Source organism: Bos grunniens, chromosome X (assembly GCF_055505025.1).
Source record: "Bos grunniens cultivar Pamir isolate PY7600 chromosome X, Bosgru_T2T1.0, whole genome shotgun sequence".
NCBI lineage: Eukaryota > Metazoa > Chordata > Mammalia > Artiodactyla > Bovidae > Bos > Bos grunniens.
This window is the reverse complement of record NC_141194.1, coordinates 65259589-65281971: the sequence shown is the minus strand read 5'-3', so window position 1 is coordinate 65281971 and position 22383 is coordinate 65259589. Positions and strand designations below refer to the sequence as shown.

The following is a 22383-nucleotide window of genomic DNA, read 5'->3' as shown; positions in this document are numbered from 1 at the left end:
TATCTGTACAACCCATTAGGTGTCAGTTAGACATGATTTCTCCAAGGAAAGTTTCCAGAATTACCTCTATCCCAAAGATTAAGTCAGTTCTGTCTCATAATTGAGAAGCTACAAATAACTAATAAATATTTGAAAGAATATTCAACCTTGGTAGCAAATTAATGCAACTGACTCACCATTTTTCTATCAAATTAGGAAAAATTTCAGAGGTAATACTTGGTTTGCATGAAAGAAGTTAGTACATAGCTGGTGTTAGTTATATTGGTACAAACTGCATGGAAGGGAATGTAGCATTATGTCTTAAAAATTGTTTATACCCTTTGACCCAGTGATTCTATTACAGGGAATTAATGCTTAAATGACAACTCATTCTACTCTGTTTTTATGAGTTTAACTTTTTTAGGTTCCACACAGAAGTGATATAATATTTGCCTGACATCTCATTTAGTATAAAGCCCTCAAGGTACATCCAAGTTGTCATAAATGATAGGATTTCCTTCTTTCTTATGGCTGAATGATAATCCATTACACACACACACACAGGCAGGTGCCCACACATATACTTCACATTTTCTTTATCCATTCATCTGTTGATGGAAACAAATCATTTCTCTATATTATCAATGATGCTGCAGTAAACATAGGAGTGCATATATTTCGATATCCTGTTTTTATTTCCCTTGGATATAGACCCAACAGAGAAATTTCTGGATCATATGGGAGTTCTATTTTTTATTTTTTCTGAGTAACATCCATAGTTATTATTTTCCATAGTTGCTGAAACAACTTGTATTTCTCTCAAGTGTGTACAAGGCTCTCTTTTATCTACATCATCACCAATACTTATCTTTTTTTATGATAACCATTCTGAAATATGTGAGGTGATTGTGGTTTTGACTTGTATTTCCCTTTTGATTAGTCATGTTGGGCATCTTTTCATGTTCCTGCTGGCCATTTCTATGTTCTCTTTGGAAAAACTGTGTAGTCAATTCCTTTGCCCATTTTTAATTGAATTATTTGTTTTTATGTTATTGAATTGTATGAGTTCTTTATATATTTTTGATATAAACTTCTTATTAGATATGTGTTTCACAAAAAGTCTCTCCCATGCTGTGGGCTGCCTTATGTCTTTTGTTTTTCCTTTTCTTTTTTTAATTTATTTTTATATTGAAGGATAATTACTTCACAGAAATTTCTTGTTTTCTGTCAAACCTCAACATGAATCAGCCATAGGTATACATATATCCCCTATCTTTTGAACCTCCCTCCCACCCCATCCCACCCCTCTAGATTGATACAGAGCCCCTGTTTGAGTTTCCTGAGCCATACAGCAAATTCCCTGTTGGATATCTATTTTACATATGGTAATATAAGTTTCCATGTACTCTTTCCGTACATCTCACCCTTTCTTTCCCTCTCCCCATGTCCATAAGTCTATTCTCTATGTCTGTTTCTCCATTGCTGCCCTGGAAATAAATTCTTCAGTACCATTTTTCTAGATTCCATATATATGCATTAGAATATGGTATTTATCTTTCTCTTTCTGACTGACTTCACTCTGTATAATAGGTTCTAGTTTCATCCACCTCATCAGAACTGACTCAAATGCATTTCTTTTTGTGCCTGAGTAATATTCCATTGTGTATATGTACCACAACTTCTTTATCCATTCATCTGTCGATGGACATCTAGGTTGCTTCCATGTCCTAACTATTGTAAATGGTGCTTAAATGAACAATAGGATACATGTGTCTTTTTCAATTTTGGTTTCCTCAGGGTATATGCCTAGGAGTGGGATTGCTGGGTCATATAGTGGTTTTATTCCTAGTTTGTTTAAAGGAATCTCCATACCGTCTTCCATAGTGGCTGTATCAATTTACATTCCCACCAAGAGTGCTAGAGCGTTCCATTTTTTCCACACCTTCTCCAGCATTTATTGTTTGTAGACTTTTTGATGATGGCCATTCTGACCGGTGTGAGGTGATAGCTCATTGTAGTTTTTATTTGCATTTCTCTAATAATGAGTGATGTTGAGCATCTTTTCATGTGTTTGTTAGCCACCTGTATGTCTTCTTTGGAGAAATGTCTGTTTAGGTCTTTTTCCCACTTTTTGATTGGGCTGTTTGTTTTTCTGGCATTGAGTTGTATGAACTGCTTGTATATTTTGGAAATTAATCCTTTGTCAGTTGTTTCATTTGCTATTATTTTCTCCCATTCTGAGGGTTGTCTTTTCACCTTGCTTATAGTTTCCTTTACTATGCAAAAGCTTTTAATTTTCATCAGGCCCCACTTGTTTAATTTTGGTTTTATTTCCGTTACTCTAGGAAATGGGTCACAGAGAATCTTGCTTTGGTTTATGTCATCGAGGGTTCTGCCTATGTTTCCCTCTAAGAGTTTTATAGTTTCTGGTCTTATATTTAGGCCTTTAATCCATTTTGAGTTTATCTTTGTGTATGCTGTTAGGAAGTGTTCTAATTTCATTCTTTTACACATAGCTGTACAGTTTTCTCAGCACCATTTATTGAAGAGGCTATCTCTGCCCCATGGTATATTCTTGGATCCTTTGTCAAAAATAAGGTATCCATAGGTGCATGAGTTTATTTCTGGGATTTCTGTCTTGTTCCATTGGTCAATATTTCTGTTTTTGTGCCAGTACCATACTGTCTTGATGACCGTAGCTTTGTAGTATAATCTGAAGTCAGGAAGGTTGATTCCTCCAGCTCCATTCTTCTTGCTAAAGACTGCTTTGGCTATTCAGGGTCTTTTGTGTTTCCATATGAATTGTGAAATTTTTTGTTCTAGATCTCTGAAAAATGCCATTGGTAATTTTATAGGGATCACATTGAATTTGTAGATTGCATTTGGTAGTATAGTCATTTTCACAATATTGATTCTTCCTTCCCAGGAACATGGAATATCTCTCCATCTGTTTATGTCATCTTTGATTTCTTTCATTAGTGTCTTATAATATTCTGTGTACAGTTCTTTTGTCTCGTTAGGCAAGTGTGTTCCTAGATATTTAATTCTTTTTGTTGCAGTGGTGAATGGGATTGATTCCTTAATTTCTCTTTCTGATTTTTTCATTGTTAGTATATAGAAATACAAGTGATTCCTGTATATTGATTTGTATCCTGCAACTTTGCTAAATTCACTGATTACCTCTAGTAATTTTCTGATATTGTCTTTAGAGTTTTCTATGTACAGTATCATGTCATCTACTTTACTTCTTTTCTGATCTGGATTCCTTTTATTTCTTTTTCTTCTCTGATTGCTGTAGCTAGGACTTCCAGAGCTATGTTGAATAATGGTGGTGAAAGTGGACACCCTTGTCTTGTTTCTATCTTAGGGAGAATGCTTTCAGTTTTCACCATTGAGAATAATGTTTGCTGTAGGCTTAGCCTATAAGGCCTTTACTATGTTGAGGCAGGTTCCTTCTATGCCCATTTTTTGAAGAGTTTTGATCATAAATAGGTGCTGAATTTTGTCAAAGGATTTTTCTGCATCTATTGAGATGCATATGGTTTTTATCTTTCAATTTGTTAATATAGTGTATCACATTGATTGATTGATTGATTTGCATATATTGAAAAATCCTTGCATTCCTGAAATAAACCCAACTTGATAATGGTTGAGCTTTTGGATGTGTTGCTGAATTCTATTTGCTAAAATTTTGTTGAGGATTTTTGCATCAATGTTCATCAGTGATATTGGCCTGTAGTTTTCTTTTTTGTATGTTGTCTTTGTCTGGTATCAGGGTGATGGTGGCCTCATAGAATGAGTTTGGAATTGTCCCTTCCTCTACAATTGCACTCATCTCACACGCTAGTAAAGTAATGCTCAAAATTCTCCAAGCCAGGCTTCAGCAATACAGGAACCGTGAACTTCCTGATGTTCAAGCTGGTTTTAGAAAAGGCGGAGGAACCAGAGATCAAATTGCCAACATCTGCTGGATCATCAAAAAAGCAAGTGAGTTCCAGAAAACATCTATTTCTGCTTTATTGACTATGCCAAAGCCTTTGACTGTCTGGATCACAATAAACTGTGGAAAATTCTGAAAGAGATGGGAATACTAGACCACCTGACCTGCCTCTTGAGAAACATATATGCAGGTTGGAAGCAACAGTTAGAACTGGACATGGAACAACAGACTGGTTCCAAATAGGAAAAGGAGTTTGTCAAGGCTGTATATTGTCACTCTGCTTATTTAATTTATATGCAGAGTACATCATGAGAAACGCTGGGCTGGAAGAAGCACAAGCTGGAATCAAGATTGCTGGGAGACATATCAATAACCTCAGATATGCAGATGACACTACCCTGATGCCAGAAGGTGAAGAAGAACTAAAGAGCCTCTTGATGAAAGTGAAAGAGGAGAGTGAAAAAGTTGGCTTAAAGATCAACATTCAGAAAACTAAGATCATGGCATCTGGGCCCATCATTTCATGGCAAATAGATGGGGAAACAGTGGAAACAATGGCTGACTTTATTTTGGGGGGCTCCAAAATCACTGCAGATGATGACTGCAGCCATGAAATTAAAAGATGCTTACTCCTTGAAAGGAAAGTTATGACCAACCTAGATAGCATATTCAAAAGCAGAGACATTACTTTGTCAACAGAGTTCCGTCTAGTCAAGGCTATGGTTTTTCCAGTAGTCATGTACAGATGTGAGAGTTGGACTATAAAGAAAGCTGAGCACTGAAGAATTGATGCCTTTTAACTATGGTGTTGGAGTAGACTCTTGAGAATCCCTTGGACTGCAAGGAGATCCAACCAGTCCATCCTAAAGGAGATAAGTCCTAGGTGTTCTTCGGAAGGACTGATGTTGAAGCTGAAACTCCAATACTTTGGCCACCTGATGCAAAGAGCTGACTCATTGGAAAAGACCCTGATGCTGGGAATGATTGAGGGCAGCAGGAGAACGGGACGACAGAGGATGAGATGATTGGATGGTATCACCAACTCAGTGGACATGAGTTTAGATGAACTGCAGGAGTTGGTGATGGGTAGGGTGGCCGGGCGTGCTGCAATTCATGGGGTCACAAAGAGTCGGACACAACTGAGCGACTGAACTGAAGGGTTAGTTCTCTGGTTGGCTAGGGTCTTGGAGTCAGTGTTCCCACTCTGAAGGTTCAGGGCTTGATCTCTCTCCAAAGACTAGTCTAGGTCTAATCTACCAACAGGAATTTCACCCAAAATGAAAGGGCCTTTACTTGAGTTCCAGAAGCCAGTGCACAAGAACACAACAAAGGTCTCTGACTCAGCAAAAACTCGGTATTGCTTGCCACATGGACAGACTTTGGATTGCAACAGATGACTAGAGGGTCTTCTTTAGGAGTTCTTTTTCATCTTTTTGATTGTTTCTTCTGTTGTTTAGAAGCTTTTTAGTTTGATGTAGTCCCTTGTATTGATTTTTGCTTTTGTTGCTTATGATTTTGGTGTCATATCTAAAAAAATAATTGCCAAGACCAATGTGAAGGAGTTTTATGTTTATCAGGTCTTATGTTAATCCATTTTGAGTTAATTTGTATGTGTGGTGTAAGATAGGGGTACAATTTCATTGTTCTGTGTGTGATTATCCAATTTTCCCAAAACCGTTTGTTGAAGAGACTATCCTTTTCTCATTGAGTGTTGCTGGCTCCCTTATAAAATATTAACTGACTGTAAATACAGAGATTTATTTCTGGGCTCTCTATTCTGTTTTATCAGTTTGTATGTCTGCTTTAATGCCTATATCATACTGTTTTAATTACTATAGCTTGGTAGCATAGTTTGAAATCAGGATCTGTGATGCCTTCAGCATTGTTTTTCTTTTTGATAATTGCTTTGGCTATATGGTGTCTTTTGTAGTTCCTTACAAATTGTAGGGTTTTTTTTCTGTGAAAAATGCCATTGGAATTTTTATACAGATTGCATTGGATCTATAGATGACTGGGTAGTATAGACAGTTTAACAATATTAATTCTTCTGATCCATGTACATGGCGATATCTTTCCATTTGTTTTTGTCTTCAATTTCTTTCATCAACGTATTGTTTTTCATTGTACAGATCTTTCACCTCTTCAGTTAAATCTATTCTTAAGTATTTTATTGCTGGTGATGCTATTGTGAATGTGATACTTTTATTTATTTTTTAGTTATTTTGTCATTACTGTATAGAAAACACCACTGATTTCTGTATTTTTGTTTTATATCCTGAAAATTTACTGAATTTGTTGATTAATTCTGATAGATTGTTGGTTGAGTCTAGGGTTTTCTATATATGAGACCATATCATCCACAAATAATGACAATTTCATTGCTTCCTTTCTGATTCAGGTATCTTTTATTTCTTTTTCTTGGCTAATTGCTTTAGCTAGGCCTTCCAGTACTATGTTGAAGTAGTACTTCAGAGTGCTGAGAGTGGGTATTCTTGCCTTGCTTTTATCTTACAGGAAAACTTTCAATTTTTCACCATTGAATTCGCTGTGGGTTTGTTGTATATGGCCTTTATTATGTTGACGTGTGTTCCTTCTATACTGAATTTGTTGAGGGTTTTTAATCATGAAAGTATGACTACAACCTCCATCTCAAATGTCTCTGGGACAATTTGGGAAACCCAAAAAAAAAAAAAAAACCTAAGAGACCCCTGTGAATAAAGAATGTTATTATATTTTCTGTTCTGCTAAACATATTTAAAATGGCATCATGTGCATTGATATACCAGGATAGAAGAATAAGAATAAGAAATATACGTCTTTATAGTGCTAAAGTTGTCCTTTCCTCCTTTGTTCCTCAAAGGCAGCCCTGGAAGCATTAGATGAACTGGACCTGTTTGGTGTGAAGGGTGGGCCGCAGTCAGTTATCCATGTCCTAGCTGATGAAGTACAACACTGCCAGGTAAGAGGATTGGACCATATTATAGAAAAATATATTTTTACTCAGACTCAAATTTAGCATGAGCTTTAGAATAAGGATAACTGAATGAGAATACATAATATGATTTATTATCATGTGCCAAAAATGTCTTATTAAGCATCCTATAGAGATAAACCTGATGTGGCATGAGCAATAACAGAGATCATAGTCCTGTTCTCTCACCCAACATTATAAAGGAATCCCATCACAGTGTATGAAATTATCCTCTATTGTATCTCCTTTTCTAAATATACCAAGAGAACAAGAGGTGATAGATTTTGAGTGTTCTTTTTGATAGTGGTTCTGAATATTTCTCTTGTCCCCACTGGTGCTAAGGTTAGATGTTTGGAGATTAGACTGTTTACATGGTAAATGCATATCTTCAGTTTTGTTTAAGATTACTTCATATATTGAAAGATAAAGGTTCTTGTCATTGACAGTATGGCTTTTCCCATCTTCTTCAAACCCTGATTGGACCCCCATGGTGTTCTAGTGAATATAATCTTACTTTCTAATTTTAAAAATGCAAAATTTTCAAATAAGATAAATTTGGGGGATATAGGAGCTAAGCTTTCTATATCCTGCTTCCCAGCAGCTTTATTTATGCTTAAATAGTTGTTAATGGAGCAACAGGATTATGGATGGAAAAATGATGCTTAGAGTATTCTTTATCCATTGGCAGCTGCTTAAAAATCAGGATTAGGAAACACTGAGAGAATGATTAAGACAAGGAAGGATTTATAGAAGTAGCTAGTCTTCTAAGCTCTCACTATTGAATCATTTTTAGATTTTCATTTAAATTATTTTCTTCAACATAAATCTTTTGAAATTAAAGCTATTAATTTTATAATCCCAGGCCACTTACTAATGTGCTACATTTGACTTCCTTTCTTTCCTTTCTTTCAGTCTATCCTTAATTCAATACTCCCCCGGGCTTCAACATCTAAAGAAGTTGATGCTAGTTTACTTTCAGTTATTTCCTTCCCAGCCTTTGCAGTAGAGGATAACCAGTTGGTGGAGCTCACAAAACAGGAAATCATCACCAAGCTTCAAGTATGTCCATATGTGCCTTTCTTTCTTTAGGGCTCTAATTTTAAGGCAAAATTAGTATCTTTGTGGGCCTTGAATGTGACCTGTGTCAGTGATTTAACCAAGCAATCAGAGTTAACATCACCAGTAATAAGTAATAGTAATATCATGTATATGCCCTGATACAGTGCACTGAGAAGTGCCTAGCACGTCTGTGATGTCTTTCCTAAGAACGCAGTACCTCAAACCAAATTCAGGGACATTCTACAAAATAACTGGCAGATGCTCTTCAAAAACGCTGAGATGATGAAAAACAAGGAAAGACTGAAGAATGGTCACAGATTAGACTAAGGAAACATGACAGCTAAATGCAGTGGGACCGTAAACTGGATACTGGAATAGAAAAAAAGCGTTAGTAAAAAGTCTGGTGAAATGCAAATAAGTTATGTACTTTGGTTAGTAGTGTTGTACCAAGGTTAGTTTTTTAGTTTTGGTGAATGTCCTATGGGCTTCCCAGATGACTCAGTGGGAAAGAATATGCCTGCCAATGCAGGAGATGCAGGTTTAATTCCTGAGTCAGGAAGATCCCCTGGAGAAGCAAATGGCAACCCACTCCAGTATTCTTGCCTGGGAAATCCCATGTACAGAGGAGCCTGGTGGGCCACAAAAGAGTGGGACATGACTTGGCAACTAAACAACAGAAACAACAAAATGTTCTATGGTTATATAAGATGTTAACATTAGGGAACAGTGGTTGAAGGAAATATGGGGACTCTGACTGTTTTGGGAACTCTTCTGTAAGTCTCAAATGATCTCAAAATTTTTAAAATGTGTTTCCTTTAAAAAAAAAAAAAACCCTGCAGTCTTGTAAGAATTGTGTGAGCAGAACCACATAGGTTCGTAATTGGGCTGTCATAGACTTATCCGATGGTAGAAAGCCATGGAGAAGATAAAATAAGAACTTTGCTTTAGGGAAGAGCCTATAACTTAGCCCTCACTTGAAATCACATTGCTAAAATTGATTTCTGTTGCTGGACTGATAGCAGAGTTTTTTAAAATTATTTTTTAGGTATAATTTCTATGTTGTTGATAGGTTGGCACATGTAGCTGTTGGAGAGGATGCATTTCTGATTAATTATATTGCTGTACCAATGTACGTGCTTCTTACTTGTTTCCTCTGCATTTCCAGGGTCGTTATGGTTGTTGTCGCTTTCTACGAGATGGATATAAAACTCCTAAAGAGGTAGGTTTGTTTTCCCAAAAATGAGTCCAAGATAGAATGGTCACTACTAACTGCAGCTTCATTCAGATAAAATATGTATCTCATCAATATTACTTCAAATAATTAGTAAATAGGGTAACAATGACTGATGCTTGCTTCCTGTTTGGGGATTAGTTGTGAGGTTTTCTCTGTGAGCTGTTCCATATTAAATAAAATAGAGGAAACTGTTTGCCTGGAAAATCCCATGAACGGAGGAGCCTGGAAGGCTGCAGTCCATGGGGTCGCTGAGGGTCGGACGCAACTGAGCAACTTCACTTTCACTTTTCACTTTCATGCACTGGAGAAGGAAATGGCAACCCACTCCAGTGTTCTTGCCTGGAGAATCCCAGGAATGGGGGAGCCTGGTGGGCTGCCCTCTATGGGGTCGCGTAGAGTCGGACACGACTGAAGTGACTTAGCAGCAGTACATCCTTCCACCTCGTGAAGTTGTTTAGTTTCAAAAAAGAGCTAGTGATGGATGCTTAAATCACTGGATGAAAATTTTGGCAGAAACAGAATATTTACATGGTCTCAAAGTATTCCTCCTGAAATATTCAATAATTACAAAGGAAAACTCTTTCTGTCAGTAGATCCTTTTGGATCCCTTCCACCTTTTGCAGTTGATTAATTCTAAATAGTACTTGATCTTTAAAAGTTAACTTTCTTTTGTTCCACTTGTCAAAAATTTTCCTTGGAAATATCAATGAAGAAAATTAAGTATTATGAAAAAGGGAATGAGTGATTGTTACTTACTTTCATTGGCAATGTAGCTCAGGTCAGCTGGTTGAGAGCCATTATATCACAGTAATCCAAGTCTATGCCCCAACCAGTAACACTGAAGAAGCTGAAGTTGAACACTTCTATGAAGACCTACAAGACCTTTTAGAACTAACACCCAAAAAAGATGTCCTTTTCATTATAGGGGACTGGAATGCAAAAGTAGGAAGTCAAGAAACACCTGGAGTAACAGGCAAATTTGGCCTTGGAATACGGAATGAAGCAGTGCAAAGACTAATAGAGTTTTGCCAAGAAAATGCACTGGTCATAACAAACACCCTCTTCCAACAACACAAGAGAAGACTCTACACATGGACATCACCAGATGGTCAACACCAAAATCAGATTGATTATATTCTTTGCAGCCAAAGATGGACAAGCTCTATACAGTCAGCAAAAAAAAGACCAGGAGCTGACTGTGGCTCAGATCATGAACTCCTTATTGCCAAATTCAGACTTAAATTGAAGAAAGTAGGGAAAACAACTAGACCATTCAGGTATGACCTAAATCAAATCCCTTTTGATTATACAGTGGAAGTGAGAAACAGATTTAAGGGCCTAGATCTGATAGATAGAGTGCCTGATGAACTATGGAATGAGGTTCGTGACATTGTACAGGAGACAGGGGTCAAGACCATCCCCGTGGAAAAGAAATGCAAAACAGCAAAATGGCTGTCTGGGGAGGCCTTACAAGTAGCTGTGAAAAGAAGAGAAGTGAAAAGCAAAGGAGAAAAGGAAAGACATAAACATCTGAATGCAGACTTCCAAAGAATAGCAAGAAAAGATAAGAAAGCCTTCTTCAGCAATCAATGCAAAGAAATAGAGGAAAACAACAGAATGGGAAAGACTAGAGATCTCTTCAAGAAAATCAGAGATACCAAAGGAACATTTCATGCAAAGATGGACTCGATAAAGGACAGAAATGGTATGGACCTAACAGAAGCAGAAGATATCAAAAAGAGATGGCAAGAATACACAGAAGAACTGTACAAAAAGATCTTCATGACCCAGATAATCACGATGGTGTGATCACTGACCTAGAGCCAGACATCCTGGAATGTGAAGTCAAGTGGGCCTTAGAAAGCATCACTACGAACAAAGCTAGTGGAGGTGATGGAATTTCAGCTGAGCTATTTCAAATCCTGAAAGATGATGCTCTGAAAGTGCTGCACTCAATATGCCAGCAAATTTGGAAAACTCAGCAGTGGCCACAGGACTGGAAAAGGTCAGTTTTCATTCCAAGCCCAAAGAAAGGCAATGCCAAAGAATGCTTAAACTACCGCACAATTGCACTCATCTCACACGCTAGTAAAGTAATGCTTAAAATGCTCCAAGCCAGGCTTCAGCAATACGTGAACTGTGAACTTCCTGATGTTCAAGCTGGTTTTAGAAAAGGCAGAGGAACCAGAGATCAAATTGCCAACATCCGCTGGATCATAGAAAAAGCAAGAGAGTTCCAGAAAAACATCTATTTCTGCTTTGTTGACTATGCCAAAGCCTTTGACTGTGTGGATCACAATAAACTGTGGAAAATTCTTCAAGAGATGGGAATACCAGACCACCTGATCTGCCTCTTGAGAAATTTGTATGCAGGTCAGGAAGCAACAGTTAGAACTGGACATGGAATAACAGACTGGTTCCAAATAGGAAAAGGAGTACCTCAAGGCTGTATATTGTCACCCTGTTTATTTAACTTATATGCAGATTACATCATGAGAAACGCTGGACTGGAAGAAACACAAGCTGGAATCAAGATTGCCGGGAGAAATATCAATAACCTCAGATATGCAGATGACACCACCCTTATGGCAGAAAGTGAAGAGGAACTAAAAAGCCTCTTGTTGAAGGTGCAAGTAGAGAGTGAAAAAGTTGGCTTAAAGCTCAACATTCAGAAAACAAAGATCATGGCATCCGGTCCCATCACTTCATGGGAAATAGATGGGGAAACAGTGGAAACAGTGTCAGACTTTATTTTTCTGGGCTCCAAAATCACTGCAGATGGTGACTGCAGCCATGAAATTAAAAGACGCTTACTCCTTGGAAGGAAAGTTATGACCAACCTAGATAGCATATTCAAAAGCAGAGACATTACTTTGCCAACAAAGGCTCGTCTAGTCAAGGCTATGGTTTTTCCTGTGGTCATGTATGGATGTGAGAGTTGGACTGTGAAGAAGGCTGAGGGCCCAAGAATTGATGCTTTTGAACTGTGGTGTTGGAGAAGACTCTTGAGAGTCCCTTGGACTGCAAGGAGATCCAACCAGTCCATTCTGAAGGAGATCAGCCCTGGGAGTTCTTTGGAAGGAATGATGCTAAAGCTGAAACTCCAGTACTTTGGCCACCTCATGCGAAGAGTTGACTCATTGGAAAAGACTCTGATGCTGGGAGGGATTGGGGGCAGGAGGAGAAGGGGACGACAGAGGATGAGATGGCTGGATGTCATCACTGACTCGATGGACGTGAGTCTGAGTGAACTCCGGGAGTTGGTGATGGACAGGGAGGCCTGGTGTGCTGCGATTCATGGGGTCGCAAAGAGTCGAACACGACTGAGTGACTGGTCTGATCTTATCTGATCTGATAATTTTTTTAATTACTCAGCTCAAACTCTTCTGGTTTACTTCCTCTCTTCCCTGTTATACTTTAGGCCTTTTGACTTCTGCCCCTACTAATCTATTAAAATTGTACTCTGAAATATCATCATAATCTCCTGAGTAACCAATCTAGTAGCATTTTCTCAGTCCTTATTCTCTTTTTTTTAGATGAATTTAATTTTATTCAAATCATAATCCAAATTACAATGGGTAGATAGTTTTATATAGTTTTATGGAGTGTAACTAGATTTTACTGATTTCACTATAGACACTGAAAAATACACAATAAAAATAGGTTTGGTGTCTCTGTTACCTACCACTACATTTTCTTGAAATTCTTTTCCTATTTTAATTTCCACGACTCATTGCCATCCTAATTTTCTGCTCTTTCTGTTCTCCTTCACCAAACTGAGGATTTACCATGTTTCTGTTCTTGGGCTGCTTGTTCATTGTATATAGGTACTACAGCTATAACTTGTGTTTCACATGTCACATCTTCAAGGATGATTCCCAACTTGCTGTCTTTCTAAACATTTTTATTTGTATGTTCTGCTACTACCTCAAAGTTAACAAGTACAAAACCAAACTCAAGGTTATTACAAATTAGTCTCACTTCCTCATACATCTGCCTGTAGTATCATTTTTGTCCTAGTTCTACTAGTTAGAACCACATGACAAAGTGTTAGTCGCTCAGTTGTATCCAACTCTTTGTGACCCCATGAACTGTAGGCCGCCACACTCTTCTGTCCATGGAATTCTCCAAGCAATAATACTGGATTGGGTAGCCATTCCCTTTTCCAGGAGATCTTCCCAACCCAGGGATTGAAGCCAGGTCTCTTGCATTGCAGACAGACTCTACTGTCTGAGCCACCACTAAAGGAGGAGAGTGTATATGTGAGCTGCCTTCTCTGAAACAAACTATTAGTGATGAAAGACTGTGTTGTAAAACCTCTGAACTAAAGGTATAGTCTGATCTTGGAGTAATAAGACAGACTTTGTTTATTGTCTTTACTAGGATCCCAATCGTCTGTACTATGAACCAGCTGAGCTGAAGTTATTTGAAAACATTGAGTGTGAATGGCCGTTGTTCTGGACATACTTTATCCTCGATGGGGTCTTCAGTGGCAATGCAGAACAGGTAATGCACTGGGGAAAGGGCTTTTCAGCAGATTGTTATTACGTCTCCCTCTTTCAGTTAATGACTGTGCTGACCTTATGCCCAAATGGAAGTCTTCCTAATAGGGAGGACACAGAGTGGTCTTCACAGGGGTCCTGACCTCCAGGATCCAATGCCTGATGAGCCGAGGTAAAGCTGATGTAATAATAGTAGAAATAAAGTGTACAACAAATGTAATGCACTTGTATCATCCTGAAATCACCACATGCCCCTAGGTCTGTGGAAAACTTCTTTTCCACAAAGCTGGTCCCTGGTTCCCAAAAGGTTAAGTACCACTTTCCTAGAGACTAGTAGTTGAGGGTACTATATTAGAGAATAGCACTGAAACGTGTACATTACCATATGTAAAACAGATGAACAGTGCAAGTTTGATGCATGAAGCAGGGCACCAAAAGCCAGTGCTCTGGGACAACCCAGAGGGACAGAGCAGGAAGGGAGGTGGAAGGGGAGTTCAGGATGGGGGGAACATAAATATCTGTGGCAAATTCACATTGATGTATGGCAAAAACCATCATAATATTGTAAAGTTATTATCCTCCAATTAAATTAAGTAATTGAAAACAGTAAAATTTTGACTACATTCCCCCCCTCCAACAAAAAGAGTTAAAAGACCTAGAAACACACTGCTATATTTTTAAATGGATAACCAACAAGGTCCTACTGTATAGCACAGGGAAATCTGCTCAATGTTATGTGGAAGCCTGGATGGGAGATAGTTTGGGGAAGAATGGATACATGTATATATATGGCTGAGTCCTTTCACTGTTCACCTGAAATATCACAATATTGTTAACCAGCTATATACCCCAATACAAAATAGTGTTAAATTTAAAAACAAGAGTTAGAAGACCTAGATATTGCTATCACTCAGACTTGACTTTTAGTAAATATAGAAAGCAGAATAGCAAATCCTGTCTATTTGCCTTAGTCATCAGAAATACTTGAATTTACCTCCTGACTTTATATGTCTTTTGAAAAAACAAATGTTGGAAATGATGTTCTGGCTTTAGCAAACAAAACAAAACAAAACAAAAAAACAAAACAACAACCCAGTTATACCCTGTCCTCACCCCCGAAACACAGTCATCATTGCTTTTTTAGCTACACAAATAAAGTAGTTCAGAAACTATTGTTGGGAAACAGTGAGACTAGACAATTTAATCAAGTAAGGTTAATGTCAGGCATTCTGCAAATTGGCTGTGTTCTAAACTTGGACATAAAAACAACACATTTGGAATTCATTTTACTCAGTTACATAAAATACAGCTTTGTGTAATTTGAATGTTTTGGCCAATAGTAGTCTGCAACTGCCAATGTGAGTTTAAATAATAGAGTTACACCAAAGTTTCAGGGGCATAAAGGGTTATTTCTCTAAGCTTTAGTAAATTATAGAGTATATTTTTTTGAGCAAGAAAAACAATAATAGAAATACCTGCCTTATCTTGACCACCCTATTTTGATTCTACCATTTTTTTCAGTCCTTCTCAAATTCTACAAAGTAACTTATCAAAAACTGTGCTTGCTCGAAGAAAGATTTGTTAAATGTGCCAACTGAGTATAAAGCACATTTAGGTTTTTTAAACTCTTGGGAGGAAGAAAAGAGTTGGAAGACCTGGATTCTTTTTTATTCTTTTCTTTTCCCGACTTTGCTACTGACCACTGAGTAGCCTAAGTACTGTCATTGACTTCTTTAGTTTCTCTGTGCAGGCATATCTCAGAGATTCACAGGTTCAGTTCCAGACCAGCAGAAAGATTGCAAATATGTCAATAAAGCAAGTAATATGAAATTTTTTTGTTTCCCAGTACTTATAAAAGTTATGTTTATCCTACATTCTATTAAGTGTATAATAGCATTTTATGGCTAAAAGAAAAAACAATGTATATACCTTAATTAGAAATAGTTTATTTCTAAAAAATAATAAGCATCATCTGAGCCTTCCATAGGTCATAATCTTTTGCTTTTACATGCTTTGAGATACTGTGAGAATTCCCAAAAACATGACACAGAGACACAAAATGAGCAAATGCTGTTGAAAAAATGGTGCCAGTAGATTTGCACAATGCAGGGTTGCTACAAACCTTCAGTTTGTAAAAACAAACACAACAAAAAAACACAGATTCTGTGAAGCACAATAAAGTATAATAAAACAAGATATGCCTGTACATATGATGTGAATAATTTTTCTCTTTTCATTGAAGAAGTGTATAGCACCAAAATTCTTTGAATTCCACAGATAAAGACGTGATAAGTGCAAGGTACAATCAGTTTGGCTATAATGAGACACATATGTTACTTAAAAATTACCATGCTCTGCATATTCGAGAAGTAAAAACTATAGGGCTTGTGGGAAAATGTGGTCTGGGAACAACACTTAAAAAGTTTCTCAGAAATATATACAAAATGATAGGAACCTAATAAAAACAGTACCACAAATAGACATTAATGGCATTAAAGCATTCATTCATTCCTCTTTCAAAAATTATATTCTGAGAAAATTATTTTGCAAGTAGCATACATTTACGTACAATTCTGCTCATCACTATTACATTCATACAAATTAAGTCTGGTGATAATTTAAATGTTCAACAAGAAGAAAATGTTAAGTTAGAGATCATGCATATAAAATATTATGCTACTATTAAAATATTTATTAAATTTAATATTATTATTAAAATTTTGGATTAACTTGTTTCATATTTCAAATATAATTTTTAGTGTTTGGTTTTCTCATAATTGAAAAGCAGTACCACAGCTTTATACATGTTAAATGTTTAAGAAATACATAAATACCACAAAGATATAGCCCTTGTACTTGAAAAACAGCTGAAGTTTGCTTGTGAATGTGTGCACCTCACAGGGCTCCCATGCTTGCCACTCCATGTGCCAAAGGAAGAGAAGAAAAGAGAGATAGCATGAGAGTGAAAGTCGCACAGTTGTGTCTGACTCTGCAACTATACAGTCCATGGAATTCTCCAGGCCAGAATACTGGAGTGGGTAGCCTTTCCCTTCTCCAGGGGATCTTCCCAACCCAGGGATCAAACCCAGGTCTCCCGCATTACAGGCAGATTCTTTACCAGCTGAGCCACAAGGGAAGCCCAAGAATACTGGAGTGGGTAGCCTATCCCTTTTCTAGAGGATCTTTCCAACCCAGGACTCGAACCAGGGTCTCCTGCATTGCAGGCGGATTCTTTACCAACTGAGCAATACCTCAAGAGATAGCATGAGAGGAAAAAAAAGAATATTAAGCAGAGAAGAAGAATAAAAATAGGCTGAGGAGGGAATAGAGGGGGAAATTAAGTAGAAGGAAAGGCACAGAGCCATGTAGCCAAAGTGACCATAAGAGAGCAGCTGGAGAGTTGTAGGAGAGTTACTTAAAATTGGATGGAAAGTTATAACACCACATGTGGATTGTGTTTCACAGTTCTCCTGAGGTGTGTACATGTGTGTGTGTGTTGTGTATTCTTGCAAGACTTCTTTCAGCTGAGTGCATTCTCAGGTTGAAATTGTGCATAAGCAGATATGAAATTTATGTTATGCTCCAAATCATTCTCTAATATATCAAGTGCATTGGAACACATTTGTGCTTTCAAAACAACTATTACAGCAGAACTGACTGTATATTTTTTCCACCATAAATTATGTTTTTTTTTACTTTTTATGTATTACTAATCTACAGCAAATTGTTAAGCAAAAAATGTAAACTTGATCATAATAGAAACTTAATTTGGCAGGGACAATACAGTTTTAAAAGCAATTACATGTACAGTCAATAAGCTGTACTGAGGTTAGTACATAGTGGATAAAAGTAGACCCATGGAGGCAGGTTGACTTGGACCCAAATCTGGACTCAACTTTGCACTGGCTGTGTCATCTTCCACAAGCTCATAACTTCCTTGAGCCTTAATTTCCCTGTAAATAGGCTTTAATTACACATACCTGGATGGTTATTAAAGTTAAATCCATTAACATATGCAAAACTCCTAGCATAATATCTGACCTCTAATAAGCATTTAGTAAATGCTACTTCCTTTTCTTCTCCCTTTCTCTAGGTGAATACATTCCTTTACAATAGAATCTTCTTTGCTACAACCCTCTTCTAGCTCCCCAAAGGTAATTCTCTATAAACTTTGTTCTCCTTTTCTTTTATCTACAGGTTCAAGAATACAGAGAAGCTCTTGAAGCAGTCCTCATCAAGGGCAAAAACGGAGTCCCACTTCTGCCAGAGTTGTACAGTGTTCCTCCTGACAAGGTGAGCTGGACAGTGCCCTCATCTGGAGCTGGGAGAAGAGAAGCCATACCTCAAAAGGACTGTCTTGTCTGACTCAAATGAATTTTAATCTTTTGATTTTAATGTTCTAGAGTCTGTCTTTAGGTATAGGACAATAAAAATATTATTTTATTCCTTTGAAAATAAAGTTTTAAAGCAGGCTTGGTTATGGCACCATTGCTGAGTGAGATGAGGGCAGGACCAAACCTTTCAGTGGTAGTTTCATGGGTGTATATTTATCCTCAAACTCATCAAGATGCATATGCTAAATACATATGGCCTTTTTGTATGTCAGCTATATCTCAATTTTTAAAAATAAAATAAATTATTCAGAGATTAATTTTTTAAAAAAATCAAACTTTAAAGTTGAGAATGGCATGGAAATCAGTAGGCTGAAGTAGAGTGAAGTTCTGTGTGAACTCTCAGTATTTGATATTTTCTGCTGTGATATAGTCATCTGTGATTAATTGAGTAGATCAGGCTTAGAAAATAAAGTATGTCTCCATTTTCTCAAAATGCCAGTTGGGATTACCATTGTTCCTCGTCTCCCATTGCAGAACATTAGCTGGGGGAGACACGCAGTCTTCCATGCTAGTGGGGTTGAATGGACTAAGCTCCCAGAAACATCAGCAGCATCACCTGAGAGCTTGTTATAAATGCAGATTTCAGGCCTTCCCCCACATCTACTCAGTCAGAATCTGCCTTTGGACCAGACCCTCAGGTGGTGCATACAGTTAGAGAAATACTGTCCTAGGCTGCTATCATAGTGCTTGACTTTGTAGTGTATTGCGTATGTGACTGTTTTATAGAATATGAATCACAGTCCAGACTCGCCCTTTTTGTTGTCTAGTATCTTAAACCTTCTTTTTCTTTATCTTGTTATCTTTTTTTAATTTAGGTTGATGAAGAATATAAAAATCCTCACACTGTGGACCGAGTCCCCATGGGCAAACTGCCTCATATGTGGGGACAGTCTCTATACATTTTAGGAAGCTTGATGGCAGAGGTAAGGGGAAACTTCAAGGCCCTTCTACTTTTCTGCTTAAGTCACCATAACAAACAGATTTGTCAGTAACTCATTCGTGAGTGCAAGTTTCCCTGGTGGCTCAGTCATAACAATCTACCTGCCAGTGCAGGAGACCCAGGTTCAATTCCTGGGTCAGGAAGGTCCCCTGGATTAGGAAATGCAACCCACTCCAATATTCTTGCCTGGGAAAACCCATGGACAGAGGAGCCTGGCAGGCTACAATCCATGGGTTGCAAAAGAGTCAGACATGCCTCAGCGACTAAACAACAACAATATTTGTGAGTAGTCTTTTGTATTCTGCCTTAATTACAAAATTTCCTCCAGTTCCTTAAAGTGGGTACATGGCCAATCCTTGGCAAAAATCTTTCCCCCTGGTAACCATGTCCCTCATGCTTGCCCAGGGCTTCCTACCCTGGTACTGTACTTGAAGTTGCTCTGAGACCAGGCTGGAAACGCCCCGTGGTGCCTTGTCTGGTGACTGTGAATGTAATTGTGCTTGGATAGTAATTGATTTATCCCTGGTGGCTCAAATGGTAAAGAATCTGCCTGCGATGCAGAAGACCCGGATTCAATCCCTGGGTTACAAAGATCCCCTGGAGAAGGGAATGGCTACCCACTCGAGTATTCTTGCCTGGAGGATTCCATGGATAGAGAAGCCTGGTGGGCTATAGTCCATGGGGTCACAAAAAGTCAGACACAACTGAGCAACTAACACTTTCACTTTTTTTCAGTAATGACTTATAATGGAGTTAAGTGCTAACTTTTCCAAGCAACATAATGTTTCATTCTTTAATTGAATCAACTGATGAGAAAATTTTAGGTACCATGACAAGTGTTTATGAGCATCATAGTGTTTTGTTTGTTGATAAGGGGCCCTTTATAAGTTCTTTACATTAAACTCTGCTGATACAGTTCTTAACGAAGCACTTGACATTTTGAGCCATAAGAAGCTTTCCCTTTGTCAGAGTTTTCCAGATTTGTTGACAAATCTACTTCCCCATTATAGGTTATCATATAAGCTATAACCCAGGCATTATAGGATTATAACCCTATAATCCTAGAGCAGGGATCCTGAACCTCCAAGATCTAATACCTGATGATCTGAGGTGAAACTGATGTAATACCAATAGAAATAAGTGAAAGTAAAAGTTGTGTCCGACTCTTTGCGACCCCATGGACTATATAGTCCATGGAATTCTCCAGGACAGAATACTGGAGTGGGTAGCCTTTCCCTTCTCCAGGGGAATCTTCCAAACCCAGGGATTGAACCCAGGTTTCCCACATTGCAGGCAGATTCTTAACAAGCTGAGCCACAAGGGAAGCCCCAATAAATGTAATGCGTTTGAATCATCCTAAAACCATGCCCCTCACCTCAGTCTGTAGAAAAACTGTCTTCCATGAAACCAGTCCCTGGTACCAAAAAAGGTTGGGGACCACTGTCCTAGAGGATCTAGGGTGGGACTTAGCTTTCCTTTCTGAGCTAGACTCTTTGACTTATTTATAAGTAACTTGTTTATTTTCTACAGCTGTTTTTGTTTTGTTTGTCCCAGGTTTGATGTATAATTGATATAGATCACTATGAGTTTCAGGTGTACAGCATAAAGGTTTATCTTTGGTTGACATTATTATAAATGTAGCAATAATGGGAAGAATGATTTGTTTAAAATCTTGGTGACTTTCTCATTCAATTGGAATAAATTAAATGCTATTAAGAGACACTGATGTATAGAACAGTCTTATGGACTCTGTGGGAGAGGGAGAGGGTGGGAAGATTTGGGAGAATGGCACTGAAACATGTATACTATCAATGTATGAAATGAGTCGCCAGTCCAGGTTTGATGCACGATACTGGATGCTTGGGGCTGGTGCACTGGGACGACCCAGAGGGATGGTATGGGGAGGGAGGAGGGAGGAGGGTTCAGGATGGGGAACACATGTGTACCTGTGGCGGATTCATTTCGATATTTGGCAAAACCAATACAATATTGTAAAGTTTAAAAACAAAATTTAAAAAAAAATAAAAAAATAAATAAAAAATGAGGAGATGAATGGTATTCTTAAGGGCTAAGTGGATGAATTCATCCCATTTCATCAAAGACAGAGACTCAGGTCAAGTCAAAAGATATCTGCTGAAAAGAAAGCATAGAGTGCATATGAGTACATGTGAAAGCAACAGGACTGATGACTTAAATTATTGATTATAAACATTGTGATCTGATTGTATAATCATGTGCATGCAGAGAAAATGAAGGTATAACTAGAAAACTTCCTGTTTATCTTTTATACCCCATCTATTTCCAAAAAAGAATTTGTGGCAGCCACTAGAAATTAACTCCAGACAAAATTTAATTTGGATGTGAATTCAGGAATTTAAACATTTTCATACAGTAAAGGTATTTGCTTTCTTTCCGTACTTGCCTCTCACATGTTATGGTACGCAGTTCTGGCACTGGTATGTTGTTTCTCCTCCAATATTAGCTTTCTTTGGAGATATAATAATCTGTCTTTTTTATGGATTTTCTTTAGGGATTTTTAGCTCCTGGAGAAATTGATCCCCTAAATCGTAGGTTTTCTACTGTACCAAAGCCAGATGTTGTGGTTCAAGGTATGTATTCTTATTCCCAGCATCTAAAAACTTTATATTAAAGGTCTGATTTGGGCCAGTAAATGATGACTTTATTCTTTATGAAGTATTTTGTTAGGCTTAAAAATGTATAGTCTAAACTTGGTTCTGTTTGGTTTCAAGATTGCTATTAATCTTACTTATGAGCAAATGTTTAACCACTCTTAACCACTTCTTATTTCTGGAAACTCATTTATTTTCACCATGATATATTATAGTCTCCTGATTATCTCTGTTTTTGTTCTGAGTATTCCTTCTAAGCTTTTTCTGCTAATATTTTTTTCTTCTCATATCCTCCTAATGGTTGTATACTTAGTCTTGTATACTTGTTATTTCTGTATTTACACCCTGCATGTGTTCACTAGGGCTGCCTCCTTCATAATACATTTCTTTCATGGCTCCAACTATTACCTCTTTAGAGAATGTTCAAAACCTTAATTTTTTTTTTCTCCTAGCAATTAACTTAAATTTTGAGGTTATCTACTTTATGCAAAACACTGGGCCAAGTTCTATAAACATGTTAAGAATTCTAGCCCTAATATATATAAAGGATCTTTATAGCTTATGCTTTAAATGCAAAACTGACCTTTTTTTGTCTCCTTTCCATCCTTTTACCTCTCCCAACTCTCTCAATGATATCACTATTATACTGGTCTCCTAGGGTAGAAAACTCCAGATGACTTTTGACTCCCCCAAAACACTCTCCAATATGATACTAGGTCTCCCTGTGAAGGGTT

General features: G+C 37.6%; 1 protein-coding gene across 6 annotated transcripts in view; it reads left to right on the top strand.

The window, feature by feature from the left end:
• Positions 1-22383, top strand: part of PHKA1 (phosphorylase kinase regulatory subunit alpha 1) — a 172316-nt gene that overhangs the window by 29977 nt on the left and 119956 nt on the right. For all 6 annotated transcript variants that reach the window (XM_086388926.1, XM_086388925.1, XM_086388924.1 and 3 more), the window contains exons 7-13: positions 6780-6878; positions 7803-7949; positions 9115-9168; positions 13567-13689; positions 17883-17978; positions 18895-19002; positions 21550-21628. In XM_086388926.1, the coding sequence (XP_086245052.1) occupies positions 6780-6878; positions 7803-7949; positions 9115-9168; positions 13567-13689; positions 17883-17978; positions 18895-19002; positions 21550-21628 (706 nt within the window). The remainder of the gene's footprint in view (positions 1-6779; positions 6879-7802; positions 7950-9114; positions 9169-13566; positions 13690-17882; positions 17979-18894; positions 19003-21549; positions 21629-22383) is intronic.